This window comes from Gobio gobio (genome assembly GCF_949357685.1).
Source record: "Gobio gobio genome assembly, chromosome: 8".
Lineage (NCBI taxonomy): Eukaryota > Metazoa > Chordata > Actinopteri > Cypriniformes > Gobionidae > Gobio > Gobio gobio.
In genome coordinates, this window is record NC_137114.1 from 16,041,131 (window position 1) to 16,061,573 (window position 20,443).

The 20,443-nt window shown below is 39.8% G+C and overlaps 1 protein-coding gene across 2 annotated transcripts in view; it reads right to left on the reverse strand.

Annotated features, from left to right (window-relative positions):
- maml2 (mastermind like transcriptional coactivator 2) overlaps positions 1-20,233 on the reverse strand; it is a 111,413-nt gene extending 91,180 nt beyond the window's left edge. The window contains exons 1-2 of one of the 2 annotated variants that reach the window (XM_079823615.1): positions 20,003-20,233; positions 16,560-16,988 (exon numbers count right to left, since the gene is read on the reverse strand). In XM_079823615.1, the coding sequence (XP_079679741.1) occupies positions 16,560-16,961 (402 nt within the window). In that variant the 5' untranslated portion in view covers positions 16,962-16,988; positions 20,003-20,233. Of the gene's footprint in view, positions 1-16,559; positions 16,989-19,760 lie in introns of both variants that reach the window. The other variant, XM_079823614.1, reaches the window with a different exon arrangement.
- Positions 20,234-20,443: the final 210 nt, after the last annotated feature.

The window sequence follows — 20,443 nt, forward strand, 5'->3', positions numbered from 1 at the left end:
GTGCTCCAAGGAAGGAACAGTGGAGAACCGGCGACAGGGTCATGGGTGGCCAAGGCTCATTGATGCACGTGGGGAGCGAAGGCTGGCCCGTGTGGTCCGATCAAACAGACGAGCCACTGTAGCTCAAATTGCTCAAGAAGTTGGATCCTGCCATCCATGTGGATGTTACTTTGACACGTACCACCTACCTAAGCATTGTTGCAGACCATTTACATCCTTTCAAGGAAATGGTATTCCCTGGCCACAAAGCACAAATGGTTCAGGAATGGTTTGAGGAGCACAACAACGAGTTTGAGGTGTTGACTTGGCCTCCAAATTCCCCAGATCTCAATCCAATCGAGCATCTGTGGGATGTGCTGAACAAACAAGTCCGATCCATGGAGGCCCCACCTCGCAACTTACAGGATCTGCTGCTTACATCTTGGTGCCGGATACACCTTCAGGGGACTGTTTTGCTGTTTTGGCAGCAAAAGGGGGACCAACACAATATTAGGTCATAGTGTTATGCCTGATCGGTGTATATATGATGATGGCTGAAACAAATCAAGATTTTTTTAACTAGCTACTATATACAAAATGTATGGAATAAGGTTTTTTCGCCACCCACTCTCTGCTGAAGTTGTACTTTGACTTTGACCCTGGAGGCAGAGAGGGAGAGAAAGAGAAGCAGGAGGGAGGGACAAGAGCGCGGAGGGAAAGGAGAAATAGAGAGGGCCTGTGCTCCTTTTCAGGGCTGTGAGCGAGGAGCCTGGGAACATGGAGCAGTTTGGCCAGGCTGATAGAAATATCCTGAGTTGAAATGTAAACAGGCCTGATCTCTGATCTACCCAGAGAGCCCCTGATGTGACCCGGCATTCCACCCAGGGGTTCAACAGTGACATCAGGAGCCCACTTTCTCATTTCCTGGGCTGGACGGTGACCCCTCGGAAAAGCGGGTTTGACGTTTGAAGTTTCAAATCAGAAGTCAAATCAGACTTCCATGCCCGAGACATGTATTGTCACTTATAATTTGGGAAATGATTTTATGTGTATACTAACCCATAGGGTTAATCATATTTTAGTTTAATTTATGACCATTCTCTCTCTGGCGGGCCTTTGGAATTAAAAAGATCCATTAAAAGGTACTGTGCCTTTAAGAAATGCCCCCTTCACACACTAGCTGAGGGTCCAGTGTGGTTTTAAACTGCTCCATCCTTCAATTGACCCTTCGCAAAGCCACGCCCGAAAACTGCCACAGGCCACGTGGCTTAGCAACCGTAACAAGGCGCGGAAGGTCTGTCAAGCTTTCGAGCGAGGGAAACATGCCGAAGCGTTGTGCTTACGGATTGTGCAAATCTGATACCCGGAATCCTAAAAGTTTGGACGGGGAGGTGGAATTTTTTCCCTTCCCCAAACCTTAAACCCTAGGGGAGAAATGCCGCAATTTCAATGAATTTTTCATTGCAAAGTGGTCAGGCTAATGTCTTGTTTTTATTCCACACGATTTATGGATAAGATTTATAATTATTAGATTATTTTCTAATTTCACTTACCCTGCGGTGCATGAACCTAGCTGTTCCTCAATTTGTGTGTTTCCCATTTGAATGGTCAGCGTATGAGTCGGCTGCTGCTTGCGCTGGGACCAATAGGCTTTAGCTTTATTCTCTAATCGGTTGCATATTATGTCGTGGATATATCCCTCGAATGCTTCCTGCAGTCCCCTTTGTCTTGCTCTCTCAGATATTTCACCTGTTCACCAAAAATGACTAATTATCTCCTTTGGAATGCCTGACACCGGCGCATACATACTGTAATAGACGGGCCAGGCACGAAAGCTTGTCAGACGTAGCAACATTAACTAAGGAGGGCGGGGCTTAGCGAAGGGCTAATTAAAGCATCTTTGCAACGCCTGCATTACATTTTGACATTACAAGACAATTTGCACTGAAATATACCATAAAAACTGTTCAAATCCGATTGAAATGATCAGGGACCTGCAAGATATGCAGAGCTGAAGGTGCTACTCACAGGAAGGAACAGCATAATGTTGGACAATCTTTCTCACATTTAATCCTCAGTTTCTTCTGTTGTTAGTAATAATACCATTGATCTTTATTCTCATTTCTTCTCCAGAGTTTCTGATCACCCAAAAGGCAAACTGATGAGTAAATGTGGACATTCAAGAGATGATTTAGTTGTGGAACGTTTTGCAGTTGGTTTTCAATAAATGCTCTTTTTAGAATGGGTAGGGGGTTTAGAATTATTAGGCATGTACAATACATCAGTAACATATTGGGTTATTGTCCATATTGGATATACATTAAGTATGGGATAATGTACATCCAGCCGGTTGTTATCGCAGAATAAACCCTGACAGAGTGATTAGGAACCTGACGCGAAGCAGATTTACTTGTCTCAAGTAAATTAGACACGAAATATTGTCTTGAGTTTTAATATTTTATCTTCCGCAAATCTTCCGCAAAGAAAAACATTTCCAAACAGTCCATAAAAAATGCAGCTGTCCGTCAAATAACTTGTTCCACGCGGCTCTGGAGGATTAATAAAGGCCTTCTGAAGCGAATCAATGCGTTCGTGTAAGAAAAATATCCATATTTAAAACTTTACAAAGTAAAGTTCCGGCCGTGAAACCCTTGAAGTCTTCCATTGTAACCCGTGGTGGTTAAGTGTTTTTCAGTCACAAGATGGCGCCAGACAGTCAACGACATCGGAGTGACACGTTAAGCATATAAGTAGTTCCGGTCAAGATAACTCGTAGTACCCGGATGAGCGGTGTGTTATTCAGTTTGGCGGTTGTTATCTGGGTATAACATACTGCTGGAATGCGCGTTTGACCAATCAGAATCAAGTATTCCACAGAGCCGTGTAATAACTAGTATTTATATTGTATATTTGTGCACACTAATTTCCACCTCGTTTATATTTAGAGTAATTTTGTTGTCATATAGTGCACTTACGTTGATTCATTTAATAACCCAGGTAAATTTAAAGGGATAATTCACCCAAAAATGAAAATTACCCCATGATTTACTCACCCTCAAGTCATCCTAGGTGTATATGACATTCTTCTTTCAGACTAATAAAATCTGAGTTAAATTAAAAATGTTCTGGCTAATCCAAGCATTATAATGGCAGTTATAGTTGCTCTGTTTTTGAAGTCCATAAAAAATGCATCTGTCTGTCAGATAACGTGCTCCACGCGGCTCCGGGTTTGTGTAAGAAAAATATCCATATTTTAAAATGTTTTTCATTTTTTTCTATGGCTCTGCATCAGCCGTCCCCGCGCCATCACTTCCGGCGAATAAGGTCAAAATACATGCAAAATAACGGCGCGATCATAGATATATACATAGATTCCTCATTAGTGCCTGTGCGGATCGGTCGAATGAGGCATCTACGCATGTATATCTTTGATTGCGGCGTATTTTGACCTTATTCGCCGGAAGTTATGGCGCTGGGAATACTAGATGACATTCGTCTGATAAGAGGTAAAAAAATAACAAATACTGTTTGGTTTCTCACAGAAACCGATCGTTTCGTGTCTTAAGACATCAATGTGTCGCCATGAGCCGCACGGTTTAATATGGATTTGTATGTCTGTGTTTTTACTCTTATTGCCCTCATACTCTAAAATATCCCAATCGACATGCATTATACGACTATCATACTGCAACGGTTGGAGTTAAAAATCTTCATTTGTGTTCTACTGAAGAAACAAAGACACCTACATCTTGGATGCCCTGGGGGTAAGCAGATAAACATAATTTTGTTTTTGGGTGAACTATCCCTTTAATCTTTAGCGAATTACAAAATTAATATTTGTCTTTTAAATGTACATTTTTATATTTAATAATTTAAGACAATAATGTAGCATTTCAATACTAGTCCTTTATCAGTCAACCGCAATAACTTAATTAATAATAATAATAATTATCAGCTTACTGGTATCAGTCAGAATTTTAATGGCAGTGCATTCCTAATAATTATGTGAAGTTAACCCTATGTTTTGTGATATTTTATGTAAAAAAAAGTTGAAAGTCATTTGTTTTGTTGTGTGTGAAAACCAGTTAAAATTACAAAGTATGTCTGTGAAACAAATGTATCTAACCCTCTCAGGGAGAACTAGCCTTTTACTGCTTGTCAGTTTTTCATTAATGACAGACGCTAATGGTTAGAGCAAGAAAAAACATTGATAATGTGGTTAATCTAATGTTGTTTACAGTGAAATTATTTAATGATGGAAAGTGAAAGGAGTAACTGATATCACAGGGGAGTGTGGATATTTGAGTCATATCGGTCATTTATGCAACTCCCACATACTGTATCTGGGACTGAACATTCACAAAAGGCATAAATTGTGGGTTGGGGGTTTTGTGGGTTATTGTTTTTGCAGCAAAGAGTCACAGATTTTATCATCCACTCAGGGCCCTCGGATACACACCTGAGGATGCAGTTTCCCACAAGGGTTGAATTTCAGGTGAGTTCAACAGAGCACAAGACTTGTCGAAAGATATAGTGAACCACCCCCTCTAACGCTTCACCTCTTTTTTTCTGCTCTGTTCTATTTAGTCGGGCAGGAAAAACCTGACAGACATCGGAGTGCTCTGTGTGCTTTCTCTGTGCTAGGGAAATCACACCAAGCATGAATGTGTCTCAATTCAGAACCACTGGCTGGTGCAAAGAAAAATCGACACAACTCTTCCCCAAATGAGTCTCATTTAAATGTTACATATTTGACAAGCCAAACATGTCAGTCTCTGAGTAACATGTAATTTATTGAATCCACAAAATAACCTCATTCCATAAGATAAGTATTAAAGTAAAATCAAACATAGTTCACCCCTTGCGCATGTTATCACGTCCGTCAAAAACTGAGGCTGGCTATCGGTTGAAGTATTATAACTAAAAACATTGAAACATTCATGGGCATCAATCATTTCACTGACTATTGCCGGCTAAGAAATAAATAGTTATTACCTTACAATCCATCTGTTTTCAAATCAACATCATTTGAATATCATGACATCGGTGTCTGTCAAAAAATAACATGCACAATACACGGTAGTATTTACGAGAAGCAGAGGTCCAGCGAGTACACACATTTTCTGGAAAACCCAGACTAACGGATGTTATTTGACTACATCATTGCTTTCCGAGAAGAGGGAGAAAATGGCAGCTTTAACATGCTGTCTGTCAGAGACATAATACGTAATGTGCATAATACATAACACACATACACACACAAGTATAAATTTGTTCTTTACTCGGAATCATCAGTGAACTGAGTGAAATACTTCACACTGCAAGCAAAAGAGAATAAACGCCAATCCAACTGAGAAACTTTGGCGGGTTAGTGAACATTGTTCAACAAGTGTTGGTTCCTGACGGAATCAGGAAGTCGTACGCTATATTTTGACCAGTGTTGGGGAAAGTTACTTTGAAAAGTAATGCATTACAATATTGCGTTACTCCCTTAAAAAGTAACTAATTGAGTTACTTAGTTACTTTTTAAGAAAAGTAATGCTTCACGTTTATTTTATTCATTTTGAGGAGTACAGAATCTGTATTGTGCAAGTGAGATGAATAAATGCTCACATTTAGTCTGGAACTACAATAACCATCATGTTTACACACACCCCTCTGCACTTATTTTTCTAAACATGAGGGCAGGAGAGCTGTCAGTCAAATTAATGTGAAAAAGTAACTCAGATATTTTGTTGTAAATTTGAAAAGTAATGCGTTACTTTACTAGTTACTTGGAAAAAGTAATATTATTACGTAACTCAAGTTACTTGTAATGCGTTACCCCCAACACTGATTTTGACAGAAATTTTTCATGCATGAACTACGCGTTCTGATTTTGACATTCCTGATTTGAATAATTTCAATAAAACATCCTCTTTTTTAATCTTGGTTTTTTTTCTTCATAATTTGGGCTATAGAGTGGGTATGATGTCACTTTGTAGGCCAACCGCACTGGTACCCTCGATAAAAACCCAATAAGATTTTCCCATAGGCTTTGCAAAAAACAAGCTCCGTGATCAACAAAACTTTGTGATACTTACACGTTTTATCCAAGATAATTATTACAGATGAACACCACTTTTATTAATTTTGAAGCCTAAATGCAGTCGCCATAAGTAAAAAAAGCTAAAGGTAGGCTATAAACAAACTACACCACGGTCCCGCGATTTCAACGTCACCATCACTAAGTTTCTGACAACTCTTTCAGTTTTTATCTCAAAACATTTCCCAGAACGTTTGAGTTAGCATTGTTTATAAGAGCACGATTATAAGCAAAATGAGGCTGTGAAAGCCGACTGAGGTGTTCGGAGTGATAATGTTTAATCTCCTCGACAGCCTCTATAGTCCCATTTAGCCTCTTGTTAGCAACCGCCATTTTCAAGAAACATTACAGCTTCAAAAAAATCATGAGTGGGGTAACAGTGATGTATTTTATGTTGTAGAATAAAACGTGAAAGTGTCTTGAGCTTGTGTTCACTACAAACCTTATTTCATCCATTTAACCAAGACCCCGTTCAAAAAACTAATTGTCTTCGGGATTGGGGAACCGTCCGGAAGTGCTAAAATGCTAACTCGCTTCCACGCTTTGGCCTACAAAGGGATGTCATACCTGCACCACTGCTGTATGAACTGTTAAAGTCGGCATGAAATCACATTTTACAATTCGCATTTTTATATTTAATATTGTTGCGTTTACTATAACTGATTTATCTGTGCCCTTCATATATTTTTAAAAATTAATTTACGCTTATAATCTTTAATCAAATACGTTAACTTTCCCTCCTCCATTGAAACGACGTCTCTTCTCTCCCGGTCATGTGCTATGGCGCGAGGGGGGGGTTATCGCCCCCTGTCTTGTTTCTGCACCGCCTCTCAGAAACCTGTCACTGATCGTAGCAATATGGTGGTTAGGTGCATTTTTCTCGGTGTACACAATACCTTCTTCATAAAAGCTTTTTTTATGTAAAAATGACTCAGTATAGTCGAACGAACAGCTTGTCTTGACGGCTCGCACTTAGGAATGCAGCTTACGGCCCCCCTTATAAGGGAGAGTTGTGAAAAAAAAGCTTTACAGAAATTAAGCCACAAAAGGCTTAAAATAAGTTAAATCTGTAGCATAAACCAGCGAAAAGTGAAGAAATATGCTCAGTAACATATATAGAAAAGATTTAGAGAGAAAATACATTCATTTAAGAGATAGATCGAGTTTTTCTCCACAACTGAGTGCAAACTGGCATTCAAATCTGCCTCCATTTTGTTAGCAACACCCAACTTCCAACGATCCAATCAATTCCCGAAGGACGAAATCAAGCCCCGCCCTACATTTTTTCTAATTTTAGAAGCTGTTTCACTCGGATATACGTCACAATAAGGAGAAAAAGACGATCTCAACTTCCGTTTCACGCCGACTTTAAATAAGTGATCTCTAGAGGAGTTCCTGTAGTCATCCAATGTGATACTCATAAAAATGTAATTTTTCTCCGTTGTTTAAAAGATTAAGGCAATTATCAAAGATATACATAATCATTTCTTAATGTGCAAATAATTATATGAAAAAATAAAGTAATAAAGCAAATGTCAATGTGCAGAATTCAAAAGAACTCTATATCCCCATCTTTGCTGCTTCCAAACACCCAAGACAAACATGCAGTTGAAAGAGTTGGAGACAACAATCAAGCACACTTTCTAGATCCAGGACAGACAAACGATTAATAGAGATTAATAGAGCCCATTAAAAGATGACTGATGCTTTACTTAATCCACACGCTACTTTGTGACATAGAGCATGTTTCTAACTTGTATGTAACGGCCTAGAAAGCACTTTCGGTGCTTTCATCTTTTCCCATGGTTAACTATAATAGACTAAAACTCAGAATTTGGGTAACAGAGGCTGATACTAGACGCTGAGGGGGCGATTTCTGCCCGCAGCCATTATGTTGTGCAAACGGAGGTAGGGATGTATACGCCGAATGGTTTCAGCACTCTTCAAAGCCCCAGTCATGTCTCAGACTGTGAATAAAACATGAGGTATACACAAGGCGCACCTCACAAAGAAACCTCTAGGAGAGCCAGCGCAGATGAGGAGGGAATGCTTTTGATTTAAGCAGCATGAGCAATCCTACTTGAGTTTCCTAAAGTTCTCTTCTATTTATGCCTCAGCCTTCCACTTGTACATTTCTATCTTGTTTTATAGGTCACACTTAATGCTTATAATGCATTTGTTGCTGCACATAGCTCAGATTAAAATGATCAACAAGCCCTCTATCCTTCAAAATCCTCACACTTAGCCTTAGTCAACACACCCACAGATCACCCGCAATCTGTTTGCTGGCTTTAGGGATGCATACTGCACACAAAAATGAAAAGAGCTGACTGAAAATCAGCAGTTTTAATCCGACTGGCCTAACACAACGTCCAAAAGTCAGACTGCACCTAATATTGCCAGGTTAGTGGTATCAAATCTTTAAAAGATACTCAAGCGTTTCACAAAACTTCCCCAAACTCAAAACAAACTATGGTTGTTGATTTCATTGTCCCTCAAAATACCTTCCGTCAGAATAAACTGCAAACTGGACCACGCTTTATGCTGACAGTCAAAAAATGTGACTCTCTCCTTGACTTTTTAACCAATTGCTCATGTAGGACTTATTCATTTTCATGTCAACATGAATATCAACCATGGGACAAACTGCCCCAGGGACCCATTAATATCCCCTCAAGTAAGGCACAGACAATTTTGCTGGGCTTAAAGTGGCCTCCAAGGAGCTGGACTGATTGTTCCACATTCAGGTGGAGTGAAACTAAGCCTGGGCCACCGTCAGCTTCCACTCCTAAAGCACTATAGCCAAGAAACACCAGGAAACACTTTGACATTTCCTTCTTCCACCTATTATTTCTAATGCCTGCCTGTAATGCTTAATTATGTCCAATTATGGTGCGACATCCCTAAACATTAGATTGAAGGTTTAGTCTTTCCAATAAGTATTGCTTATGGGATCACTCACTCAAAAAAAAAAACACAAAAAAACATAATTTACTAGAGATGCACAATATAAATCGGCCACCATATCGTTATCGATATATATAAATTTGTAATGTCAGCATTATCGGCCCGATAAGGAACGTTGGCCGATAAATAATGGATTATTTCCTTCAGCTGAGACACTTCAGATGCGCACATGATGGTTTTGAATGTCTTGAAACATGATCGGAATCACTTCAAAAAAAGGAAAATAGTAATTTAGTCATAAAGTTATAACGAGAACATTATAACTGTGTGCTTGGGACATGGATTTTAAAGGTGAGACTTTTGTTTTTGTAATCAGGCTCTCAAAAAGTATATACAAATTTGGATTTATGTATCAATATAATGTTATCGGCGTACAAATAAGAATTATCGGTTATCGGCCAAAATTCTCATTTTGGTGCACCCCTGTCATTCACTCACCATAACGCTTTTCTCATATGGCTTTCCATCTTCTGCGAAACAGAAAAGAAGATATTTTGAAGAATGTTTCAAATGTGTTTGTCCAAAAAGTTATGGTCAAAGTCAAACAACACTGGAACCCACTGACTTTCACTGTATGCACAAAAAGCACTTAAACATGTTTCAAAATATCTTCTTTTGTGTTCGAAAGTCAAAAGGGTTTGGAACGGCATGAAGGCAAGTAATTGAAGATAGAATTTATTCAACTATACGTATTACGGAAATAATAATACTTTAAAAAAATATATACTTACGTTTTCAGACACATAATTGTATGTTAATTGCAATTAAATGAAAATGTATTATAGTTTTGCGCTGTCATGTTTCTACAGTAGCCCTAAATGGACAAACTTCTCTACAGAGCGCTAGCTACTCTCTGCTCTCTAAGACGACGACATCTTTGTCCTGTGTAGGCCACCGTAGCTTCTCTATGTACTCTGAAAGGGAGGGGCAAGCGGTTGCATTTCGCAACCTCACCACTAGATGTCGTAAAAATTTACACAGTGCACTTTAAGTGTGTTAATAAACATATTGCACCCTCTTTAAAGGGGTGGTAAACCACGATTTCACTATTCTAACTTTAGCTAGCGTGTAATGTTGCTGCTTTAGCATAAACAACATCTGCAAAGTTACAACGTTCAAAGTTTAAAGCAAAGGGAGATATTTGCTTTTAAAGAAATCAGTTTCTAAGAACTACAGCAAACGGCCAGTAGGCGACTACAGACATTCCTCCAGGGTTGGTGACATCACCAGGCTCAATATTTACATAAACCCCTCCTCCGAGAATATTAAATAGGGGGGGGTGAGGCCATTTTGTATCGCGGCGCTGTTGAGGTATAGTTAGGCTGGAGTGTTGTTGCCGCGATGCAGAGGAAACGCTGTTATATTCATCCGGATTGCAGGTCTGGGGTACTTGCTTTGTTCAGCCTTCATAGGGACAGGGGTGCGTTGCAGAGCGTTTAACATACAACATGTTATATGCACGTGTGTTTGAGACAGAAGGGAACAGGCACTTGCGGGGTTCCCGCAGCACATCTCACGGAGGGAAACTTTCACAATGTTCGCGAGTTCAACACCGGATTTGCACAACGTCAGCTGCGTGAGACAAACGCGGCCAGTGTGTGAATGCACGACGCGCGCGGGGCTCCCTCCCGCAGCACATTTCACAGAGGAAAACTTTCACAATGTTCGCGAGTTCAATACAGGATATGCACAACGGCTTGACCTGAAAGCTGGATTTACAAACAGAAGCTGTTTACGGGCCACAACCTGTAAGTCTGATTTATTTTTCATCGATGTGTTTTCCTGTAATAGGTTGTAGCAAGGAAGTAAACAGATGACAACACTGTTCTGCAAACCAGTCTGTTAAATGCTTATTCATACTTAACGTTATCCGACGAACACCTATCGTTACAAACACTAACGTTAAAATCTCAACAGCGAACCTGGCATTAGTGTAAATGATTCTTTGATTAGAGCTTTTATGTATTATGTATCTACAGGCATGCTAAACATGGTTCTGTGTGTGATTTGGCTACTATAGTAAAGCCAGTGCTTAGTGTTTTGGGTTAATAGTTCTTGCGACAGATATTTGGCTATAATCGTTCTAAAAATACAAAAGTAACAGTGCCATTCAGTAGCGATCACTATAGATCCGCAGTCTTTACTCATTAGGACTGAACAGGTTCTGCTCGATCATCTTCACTAAAATGTTCTGGGTCTGATTCGGGCTCAGATTGGTGTGGTTTTATTGACGCCATCGTTTCTAATACTGACCACAGTCTACCGGTAAGGTAAGGGGCGTGGCGTTTCCGACAAACATACACTGCGGTTAGCGAATCACAACACACTGGGCCAGCTGACCAATCTCAGCCCATTGCGTATTTTTGAGGGACTGGCTTCATACAACCCGGAAAGCATCAGACCGTTTTACAAGGAGGGACAGAGCAGTGTAGAATAAATGTCAAATATATGAAAAATAATGATTTTTTTTAAAAACGAAGCATTAACACATATTACAGTGCACCCCACAAACACAATCAAGCCTTCAAAACAATGTGTTTTACCACCCCTTTAAAGCTACACTATGTAACTTTTCCATCCACTAGAGGTCGCCTATTCAAAACAAAGGCATAGTTTAATGACGCCAAGTTTGAGCGCAGAATCTTGGGACATGTGGTCTTCACCTCACAGCCGGTGGAAAAGAGTCAGGATAGGACTCGGGCAGAAATCATGTTCATGGATGTGATTATTAACGTTACTGTAGTATGAAGAAGAAGCAGGAGCGATTGTTAATAAGAAGAGCGCAACACAAGCCTCGCAAGCAGCGCAACCTTTATTATGGCATAGTCTCCAGCGGGACTTTTATTATGCCACAGTCAACGGCACCATTTCAGCTTTTCCGGTCATGAGTATGAGGTAACGCAGCTCTGTTTATCATATTAGACACATCTGAGTGTGTTGAAAATTATGTTATGACGTTACTCTGTGCGTTCTCTCAGCGGCTGCTATGACACTTGTTCACACTGCAGTGAGAGTAAAGCGTTTCTGCAGAATAAAACCGGAAACCGAGGGGAACGCAGATATGACGCCATCGACAGGCAACGCCCTCACACGTCCCGGTTCCTTGGTTAAAATAGCTATTTTCTCACGATTTATAAATAGTTGGAAACATTTGGGATATTGTAAGTACTCAATTGAATAAAATATGTAACACTGGCCTAGTGGTTTTTGGATATTTTACTGAAAAGGTTTACATAGTGCACCTTTAAGTAGGCTACACCTAAGTGACCTTTTATTTAATTAATACTATATTATCTTCAAGAACAGCTTTTACAAATTTACATTTAAGATTTGAAGTACACTACAAGTGCATATTCAATTCAATTAAGTTCTCTACTTTTTCTGCATGAACAGTGCATTCAAAATGAATATCATTGAAGATTGATATAAACTGGATAAACTGAAAGCATTCATAATATCCCACTTTCTCTTCCATGAGAGGATATTCCGCAATCCCCCTCTGTTCCCAAGTCGGTCATAACTCTGAAATTAGGAAAAAATGAATTCATCCGTAAGCCCATAACGCTTAATTACTGGGCAGTCCTGTGACAATCGTGTTTTCAAGGCCTGTTTGACTTTGAGTAAACAAAACCAGGACGTGGGCTATTGAATGGCTCAAACCATTTATACGTAGGCTGCACGCTTCAAATGGCTTTATGGGAAAGCCATCATTCAAGAAGGTGCTTAATAGAGCAATTTATCAAACCTTTGATAATAGAGCACAACAATGCATGGCATGGAACAAAACATGAGACCATTCATGCCGTGTTTGCGAGATTTCATCATCCAGCAATTTCTGCTCATGTCTTTGTTAAGTTTGCTGGATAGATATTGGCGTACACTTTCAAAATCTGTAAAGCTGTTGAATGGAAAAACCTGATGCCTCACTTTGTGATTATGCATTTTGCACGAACACTCCTACAATAAACTAGACTTTAACTGTGTCTGGACAAACAAACGAGACCGATTCTAGATTCACAACAAAATATTTTATCTTAACAGAGGTCGGTAAAGCGCTAGTCTGTGTCTATGAGTTGAGATACTGTATAGTGGTGTCAAACAGTGAAGTCCCAGGAGGCAAATATAAGGGTGGAGAACAAAGAACCAGAACTGACCTGTTGACCGCAAGTACTTCCGTCTGTTACAAAAGCTGAGGCTACAGAACAAAACACATGGTTTTTATTCTGCGCTTTTATTTCTGTTCTGATCTATAATTGTGGAATTATGCACACATTTGTAGACAGTGGAGCCATAAAGTATTTGGAAACTTAAAATGAATTCTACCAGATATCAAACTAAGTGGCATCTGGAAATAAATAATGTTTATCTTCTCTTTTCTGAGCAATTTTTGCAGTTACTTTTAAACAACTGGCGTCAGTTCATCTGAATTTTAACTACAATTATTTTTAAACCATGTAAACTTCTTTGTTAAAAGTGTGTGTTCACCGGCCACTTTAAAGTTTTTTGAGGAAAACATTCCTGGATTTTTCTCCATATAGTGGACTTCAATGGCAACCAATGGGTTGAAGATCCAAATCAATGCAGTTTCAAAGGGCTCCTCCAACTTCAAAATCATCCAACATCGTTGTTTTACCTTTATTTTTGTAAACGGCGTTTGATTTAGTCTTTGTACATTCGTTTTAACACTGGGGCGGTACTTTCGCCTACGTCTGGCGTGACCTTTCAGACGTGATGACGCCATAGGCCGTGAAGAATCACAACACCGAAGTCGAGCATTCGTGGTGAAAAAGTATATACATTTTTATTTTTTTCTTGAAAATGACAGATCGTTTCGCTAGATAAGACCCAGTGATGCGCGGGTCAATGTATAAACAACCCGCACCCGACCGACGTTTTCAACTAACCTGCCCGCAACTCGGACCGCAAAAAAAGAAAAGAAAATATTGTACCCGACCCCCTTCCTGACCCGCATTTTTTAAAAGTAGTAAAAGCTCATCGTAGCGTCATTGGGCCATAGATGTAGGAAATAGGCAGTCCCTCCAGAAAAACGCGATTATGCAATCGCATGATTTAATGCATAATCAGCCAAAGTCCGCATATTTATGCGGGGGCCGCATTTTTTCAAATATGCCGCACTTTCGCCGCATAAATTGCCAATTTCCGCGTGCAAAATATACGGGGCTAGCATGATTTCATAATCCCCGCATTTTCGTTGCAAAAAAGTCATATATATTAGCAGAAAGTTGAAAATGTTTTTGTTTACTTCACACAAGAGCCGCTATTTCTCCCTATTGCCATGGGAACGTTTTGAAGTGACGTAATTACCCGACGCGAACGTCATCAAAAAGCTGTAAACCCCGTGGTGAAACCATATATCGGTGAAACCATGATGAAGCACGCAAATTCCCATTTGCCAACAAAAATAACAGCAAAAGACCGCGCAAAGCAGTTTCCCGGTGTGTTGACCGATTTCAAAACACAGCATCATGAAGCTTCGACGCGTTATGAATCAGTGAATCGATTCAGCGGTTTGGAGCGTTATGAATCAGTGAGTCGATTCAGCGGTTTGGAGCGTTATGAATCAGTGAGTCGATTCAGTGGTTTGGAGCGTTATGAATCAGTGAGTCGATTCAGCGGTTTGGAGCGTTATGAATCAGTGAGTCGATTCATTGGTTTGGATCACCAAAGTCACGTATTTCAGCAGTTTGACACGCAATCCGAATCATGAATCGACTCGCTGATTCATAACGCTTCGAACCTTCATGATGCTGTGTTTTGAAATCGGTCATCACTATATAAGTCGTTATTTAGGTTTTTTTGCGCACAATAACTATTCTGGTTGCTTCATAAAAGTTATTGTAGAGCCACTGTAGTGAGATGGATTTTGTAACGACGTCTTTAGTGCCTTTTATGGGTCTTGAGAGTGTAAAGTGCATTGTGCCAATGGAGGCACTCAAATGTCTGTTTTGTAAAGCTACCTCTGTAAAACAGGAAGTCATTATACATTTTTTCAGAAGTTGTAGCATAGTCCTTTTGTAAAGCTACAGAATTTCCATCACATTTTTTAAGAAAACGTGCCGCATAATCAAGGATTTTTGCCCGCAACAATCACAAAAAAAGCCGCATTTTTCTGAAAGGACTGAATAGCGGTGCAAGAGAGCAAGCAGTTCTTGGGGCGGCCCATCATTTTCCATTTCAGCTGTCTAGATGCATATTATTGAAGAATTCATCAGCAGGTCAACTGAGAGAAGGCCCACTTTTGGAAAAGTGTGAAAGCCCTTAGGAGCGCAAACTGTTCTTTTTCTGAATGCTGTATGATATATCCTAGTGTTATGTAATAAAGGCTTGATTTATTAATTTATTTTGTTTCATTTTCTTAACAATTAAGATGCTGCATGTGTTTATCCAGTCTAATCGAAGTGTGCGTCTCTCCCCCGACTTTCCCAACAAAAATCCCGCCCCCTCTCAGAAAATACATAAAACTGACATTACTGAGCTATATGCCTTTAAAAGTAGCCTATTAAAATGGTAGGCCTACAATGGCATTGCTCAGTTCAACGTGTTGGGAAATCGGGCATTTTGTCCCGCGTCAGCATTTATTCCAAAGTTTATAACGCTCAACATTCAAAAGGTAAATAAGGATTTATTGACGACCCGACCGACCGCGAAACTAATATAATTAAAAATATTTTTGGATGACTCGTAACCGCGGGAGACCGCAGGCACCCGCTCATTTTGGATCAACGCTGACCATGTCCGTCTCTTTATGACCACAGTGCATCATCTTCTGATGAGTACTTCCAGCAGGATAACACGCATGTCACAAAGCTCAAATCATCTCAAACATGACAATGAGTACACTAAACCCAAATGGCCTAAACAGTGACCAGATCTCAATCCAATAGAGCACCTTTGGGATGTGCTGGAATGGGAGATTCATATCATGGATGAGCAGCCGACAAATCTGCAGCAGTTGTGTGATATCATAATCAATATGGACCAGAATCTCTGAGGAATGTTTCCAGCACCTTGTTGAATCTAAGCCACCAAGAATTAAAGCGTTCTAAAGGTAAAAGCGGTTCCAACATCGCTACTAGCAAGGTGTGCCTAATAAAGCGGCTGGTGAGTGTATATCTTTCTTAGAATTAAATTCCATGTGATCTGATATTGTAATGCAATGGCATGCAAACATTTTCCACGGGTGAAAATACTTCTTGGAGGGACTGTATGGAAATGTGCATTGTTAAAAAAAAAAATCAGATGTCACTGAATCACCACCTCCTTTTAAGTTATATTTTGTTTTGTTACATTTTGAAAAGACCATTAAAAGAATCATGTGCCTGCCTGCAGGGCCCTTTTTAATTAAACAGACACCCCCATCTCTCCCTCACACGCCCGCAGTAATCACATCATATCAGTGTGTTGATGTCATTCTCTGGGGAATTGGTCTGACACGTGTCTCAGTGTGTATTAGACAGATTATAAGATTTATGATGTGGGCGTAGTTTATACAACCCATAAAACTTACTGCTATTTGCGACGAAATTTTGGATTCCGCCTCCGACGAGCTGTGGCCTTTAAGTTCACCATTCACTCTGCTGTATTCAGGAGGCTGCTGAGAGGCCGATCTACTGCCCTTGGTCTTCCTGTTCCCGGGGCCTTGATGGACGATGTTTAAGAGCTGCAGTGTGCTCTCGTGTTCCCGGTCCGAATTTTCCACCTGACCACGCACATAGCGGTCCTCGCAGGTGGAGTGATGCCGCCGGCAAAGCTCGATTCTGGCACGCAAGCGCTCCACTATGGCGCTGTGGAGCTGAGGAACGGCTGATCCTCTTGAAGTGGCGATTGGTGTGATTGATCCTCCCATCCCGACGCCCAACATGGGTGCAAAACCACTCGGGGTGGCCTGGGTCGGAGCTGCCTCTCCCATGACCTTTAGTTCCCCTCTTTGTTAACCCTTTAATTGTCACAAGCAGAAAAACAACACAATTATTTATTTATTAAGAAAACATTTATTTGGTTAATAATAATAGTTTTTATTTTCACTTTGTAATATTTATGTGGAATAAATCAAATTTACCCAAGCATTCACATATTCAACAAAAAATACTTTAGCCAATATAATTGTTATCAAGGTTGATATAAGTTATCACAGTACCTCTCATAAAAAAACATCAGAAAATTGAAAAAAAGCACTGTATTTTTGTAAATAAAAAGTCGATATTGTGTCTTTATATGATATTGTGACTTTTCAACTTACAGGTTATAAAGTTTACTGTAGCTATGTGTGCGCTCAATTTTTTTCTGTCATTTGGCCAAAATGTTATAAAAGATGAAGTACAACGCACAAGCTAATTAAGATATTAATTAGTATATTGGCTATGACTCGACAACAATTGCTAGATTAAGGCCACATCCACTCGAAGCCAGAGCTTTCCCTAACCAATCTTTTTTTTTTTTTTTTTTTCTTGTCTAAAGAAATATCTGCGTACACACGAAACCACTGAACCTGACTCAAAACGATGTGGTATACATGCCAGACCATTGTGTGGCGCTGTAATACTGCCACAGATATACACTCAAAATGGAGAAGAAGACTTGGAGCATGCAAGATGTGGGGTGATGACATCATCGTTTCACAAAATATACGGATTGGCTGCACACACGAAAACGCAAGGGTCACATTATCAGTTATCCTCTCTGGGACCCAGTTTAAAAAAAATTGCTAAGACACTTTTCTCCGCTCCTCAAACACATAAAGCATTAGCCTTTATATATATAGTGTTTCTTGCGTAGTGAAAATACAGTACTTATTGAAACAACCAGTGCTTTATTTACCCTTGAACTGCAAACAAGCAGAGACGCTGCAAACTGCGTGTGGCACTTCATGGTGCAGGTATGACGTCAGAACCCGGAAGACTTTTGCTGCCTTCACATGCTCTCAGAGTTATCGTAAATACGAGTTTCCTAGGTAAAGATTGCACATAAACGCCCTCCTCAAGACTTCGGAAGTCAGAATTATCAAATATCCGATAGCAATCAGGTTTCTTGTGATAAACAAAACCTGATTATACTTTGACGTGTCATTCTACAACGTAAATTACACACACCCATAGTGAAAACATGAATTTTGAAGCAATTGATTTTTAAAAACATATGTTTTTAATAACTAGGATAAGACAGCTTCTGGTGTGAGTGTGTGTAATGTACGTTGTAGAACAAAACGTCAAAGTATCGTCACGTTATGTTTGCCACAGGCTTTATATTACTCATAAATTGAAAATATCGAAGGAATCAGCTACAAATTAGACTTCCGGCTTTTGACGTCACACCTGAGGTGGGTGAGGTTTGGTTTGACCGACAGTTTGAAGAGCCAATGGAGTTACGCGGTTTAGTCACACAAGCTGTTTTTAATACTTTTTCTTTGATTAAGAATTTGCAAAACCCACAGAGAGACGTAAACAGTGACCAATAGCATTTTATTTAAATAATAATTACATTTTGTATTAAATTGTATTAATTTATAAAGTAATCGTCTTACAGAGTTTTAGCATTAGAGTGAAATAATAATAATAATTCCTGTATATCGGTAAATGATAGAAAGGCAATGACACTACACGTTTTTAAAACAGCATTAAAGCCACAACATGTATTTTTTCGCCGCTAGAGGTCGCTTATTCAAAACAAAGACGTAGCTTGACGGTGCCTTGATTTCGCTGAGCTTTTATTAAGCCGCAGATGACCGCGCCGCTTCTTCCGCTCAGGTGTATGTGGGGTAACGCAGCGTTGTTTTATGCTATTAGATACATTCACTCGGCTGCTACAATGAGACACTTGCCACTGCAGAAAGCTATATCGATATTAGACTGGTAAAACATGGTAGCTATTTGAGGTAAATCAAGAAAACTAGATTTAAACAATAAGACTAAATGTGTTGAGTTGTATAACAATGCTTAGTTTTCTGTCGATGAACGCATTCAAGCAGTTGCTCACCAGTCTAATAAAATGCATATTAAATCGTCTTTATAAAACTGGAAATCGAGGGTAACGCGAGTATGATGTCATTGATAGGCGACGCACGAACACGGTCCGTGTCCTGGTTAAAATTGCTTATTTCTATAGATTTAAACATTCTTGGAAACAATTGGCATAATGTAAGTACACAGGTCAACAAAATATATAACATTGTTCTAGTGTTTTTTGATATTTTAATTAAAAAATCTGACATAGTGCCTTTAATATAACTTCCCTTGATGCTTGTGCTTGATTAGTTCCAGCGAGAGAACGTTGTAGTGCAACGTTTCTTGAACTGTTATTTAAATATTATTTAAACATTAGTAACCTGATGAAGAACGTGTTAGGAAGTGCTGGGTTATTCGATAAAGACAAGAGCAAACAATAAACGATTTTAAAAAGTTGTTACAAAGGAAGTTTGCTGAAGTTTTCAGGAAAGCTGGCTATGTCGTGTTAATTTGTAACACAGTTCATATAACGTTTGCGCCATATCGTTCTTTGTTTTACCTTAAGCAAACATTTCGACGTTCTAAATGAAATGAGGGAAACGCTTTAGAAAACACATAATCTGGGTACAAACTCAATGGAAGTACGCGAAATTAGCTAGGCTACTGATGTCAATACAGACCTCCTAACAAAGTGCATATAAATTCAAACGTGATTTCAGTGTCTATGCAGTATATCTCAACATTATTAAAACACTATGCATTATTACTTTCCAGTGCGCGGGGGTGTCTTGCAGCTTGCCAGGTTGCCAAAATCGCAGCGTGCGCTCATTCAACTCCATGCAAGGTGTAACAAATCCACAATGTGCAGTCAGACGGTTTTACACAGTCCTGCACCAAACGCAATCCCGCTAATGCATCCGGCTAGTCGCTCATACCCTAGCGTGCATTTGGCTAGAACCAAGGGTCCCTGTCAGCTGACAAATAATAGATGCAATTATAATCCATTTACTTGAAGACAGAAATCCGCAAACTTCGAGAGAGTTCAGGCAGTGTACAGGCACTTTCCATCATTGTCATCTTTGACGCTGTTTATGGTTCCTTGTGGTGATTCCCAAACAAACTGAATAGAACTGGAGTCGCGGCGCGTTATCCGCGCAGTGGATTGTCAGCAGTCCGAGCGCGTACGGGGTTAGTCCGGAGAGGCTGGCTTACCGCAGCTGACTACAGACTCTCATTGTATAAGCAGATCCCTCATGCTGTACAGACATCCTGCGATTGGTGAGCTGTCATTTTGCAGGCTCTAGTGGTGCCAGTAGTGAACTACATGAAAGCGAATGAATGCGAGCCACAGCCTGAAGAACCAATATGAGTGGAGGCGGTGGTTGTTTTTTTGTTAACAGCTTATTAGGGAGACCTGCTATTTGTTTTCATTCCAAATATAATAGTATAA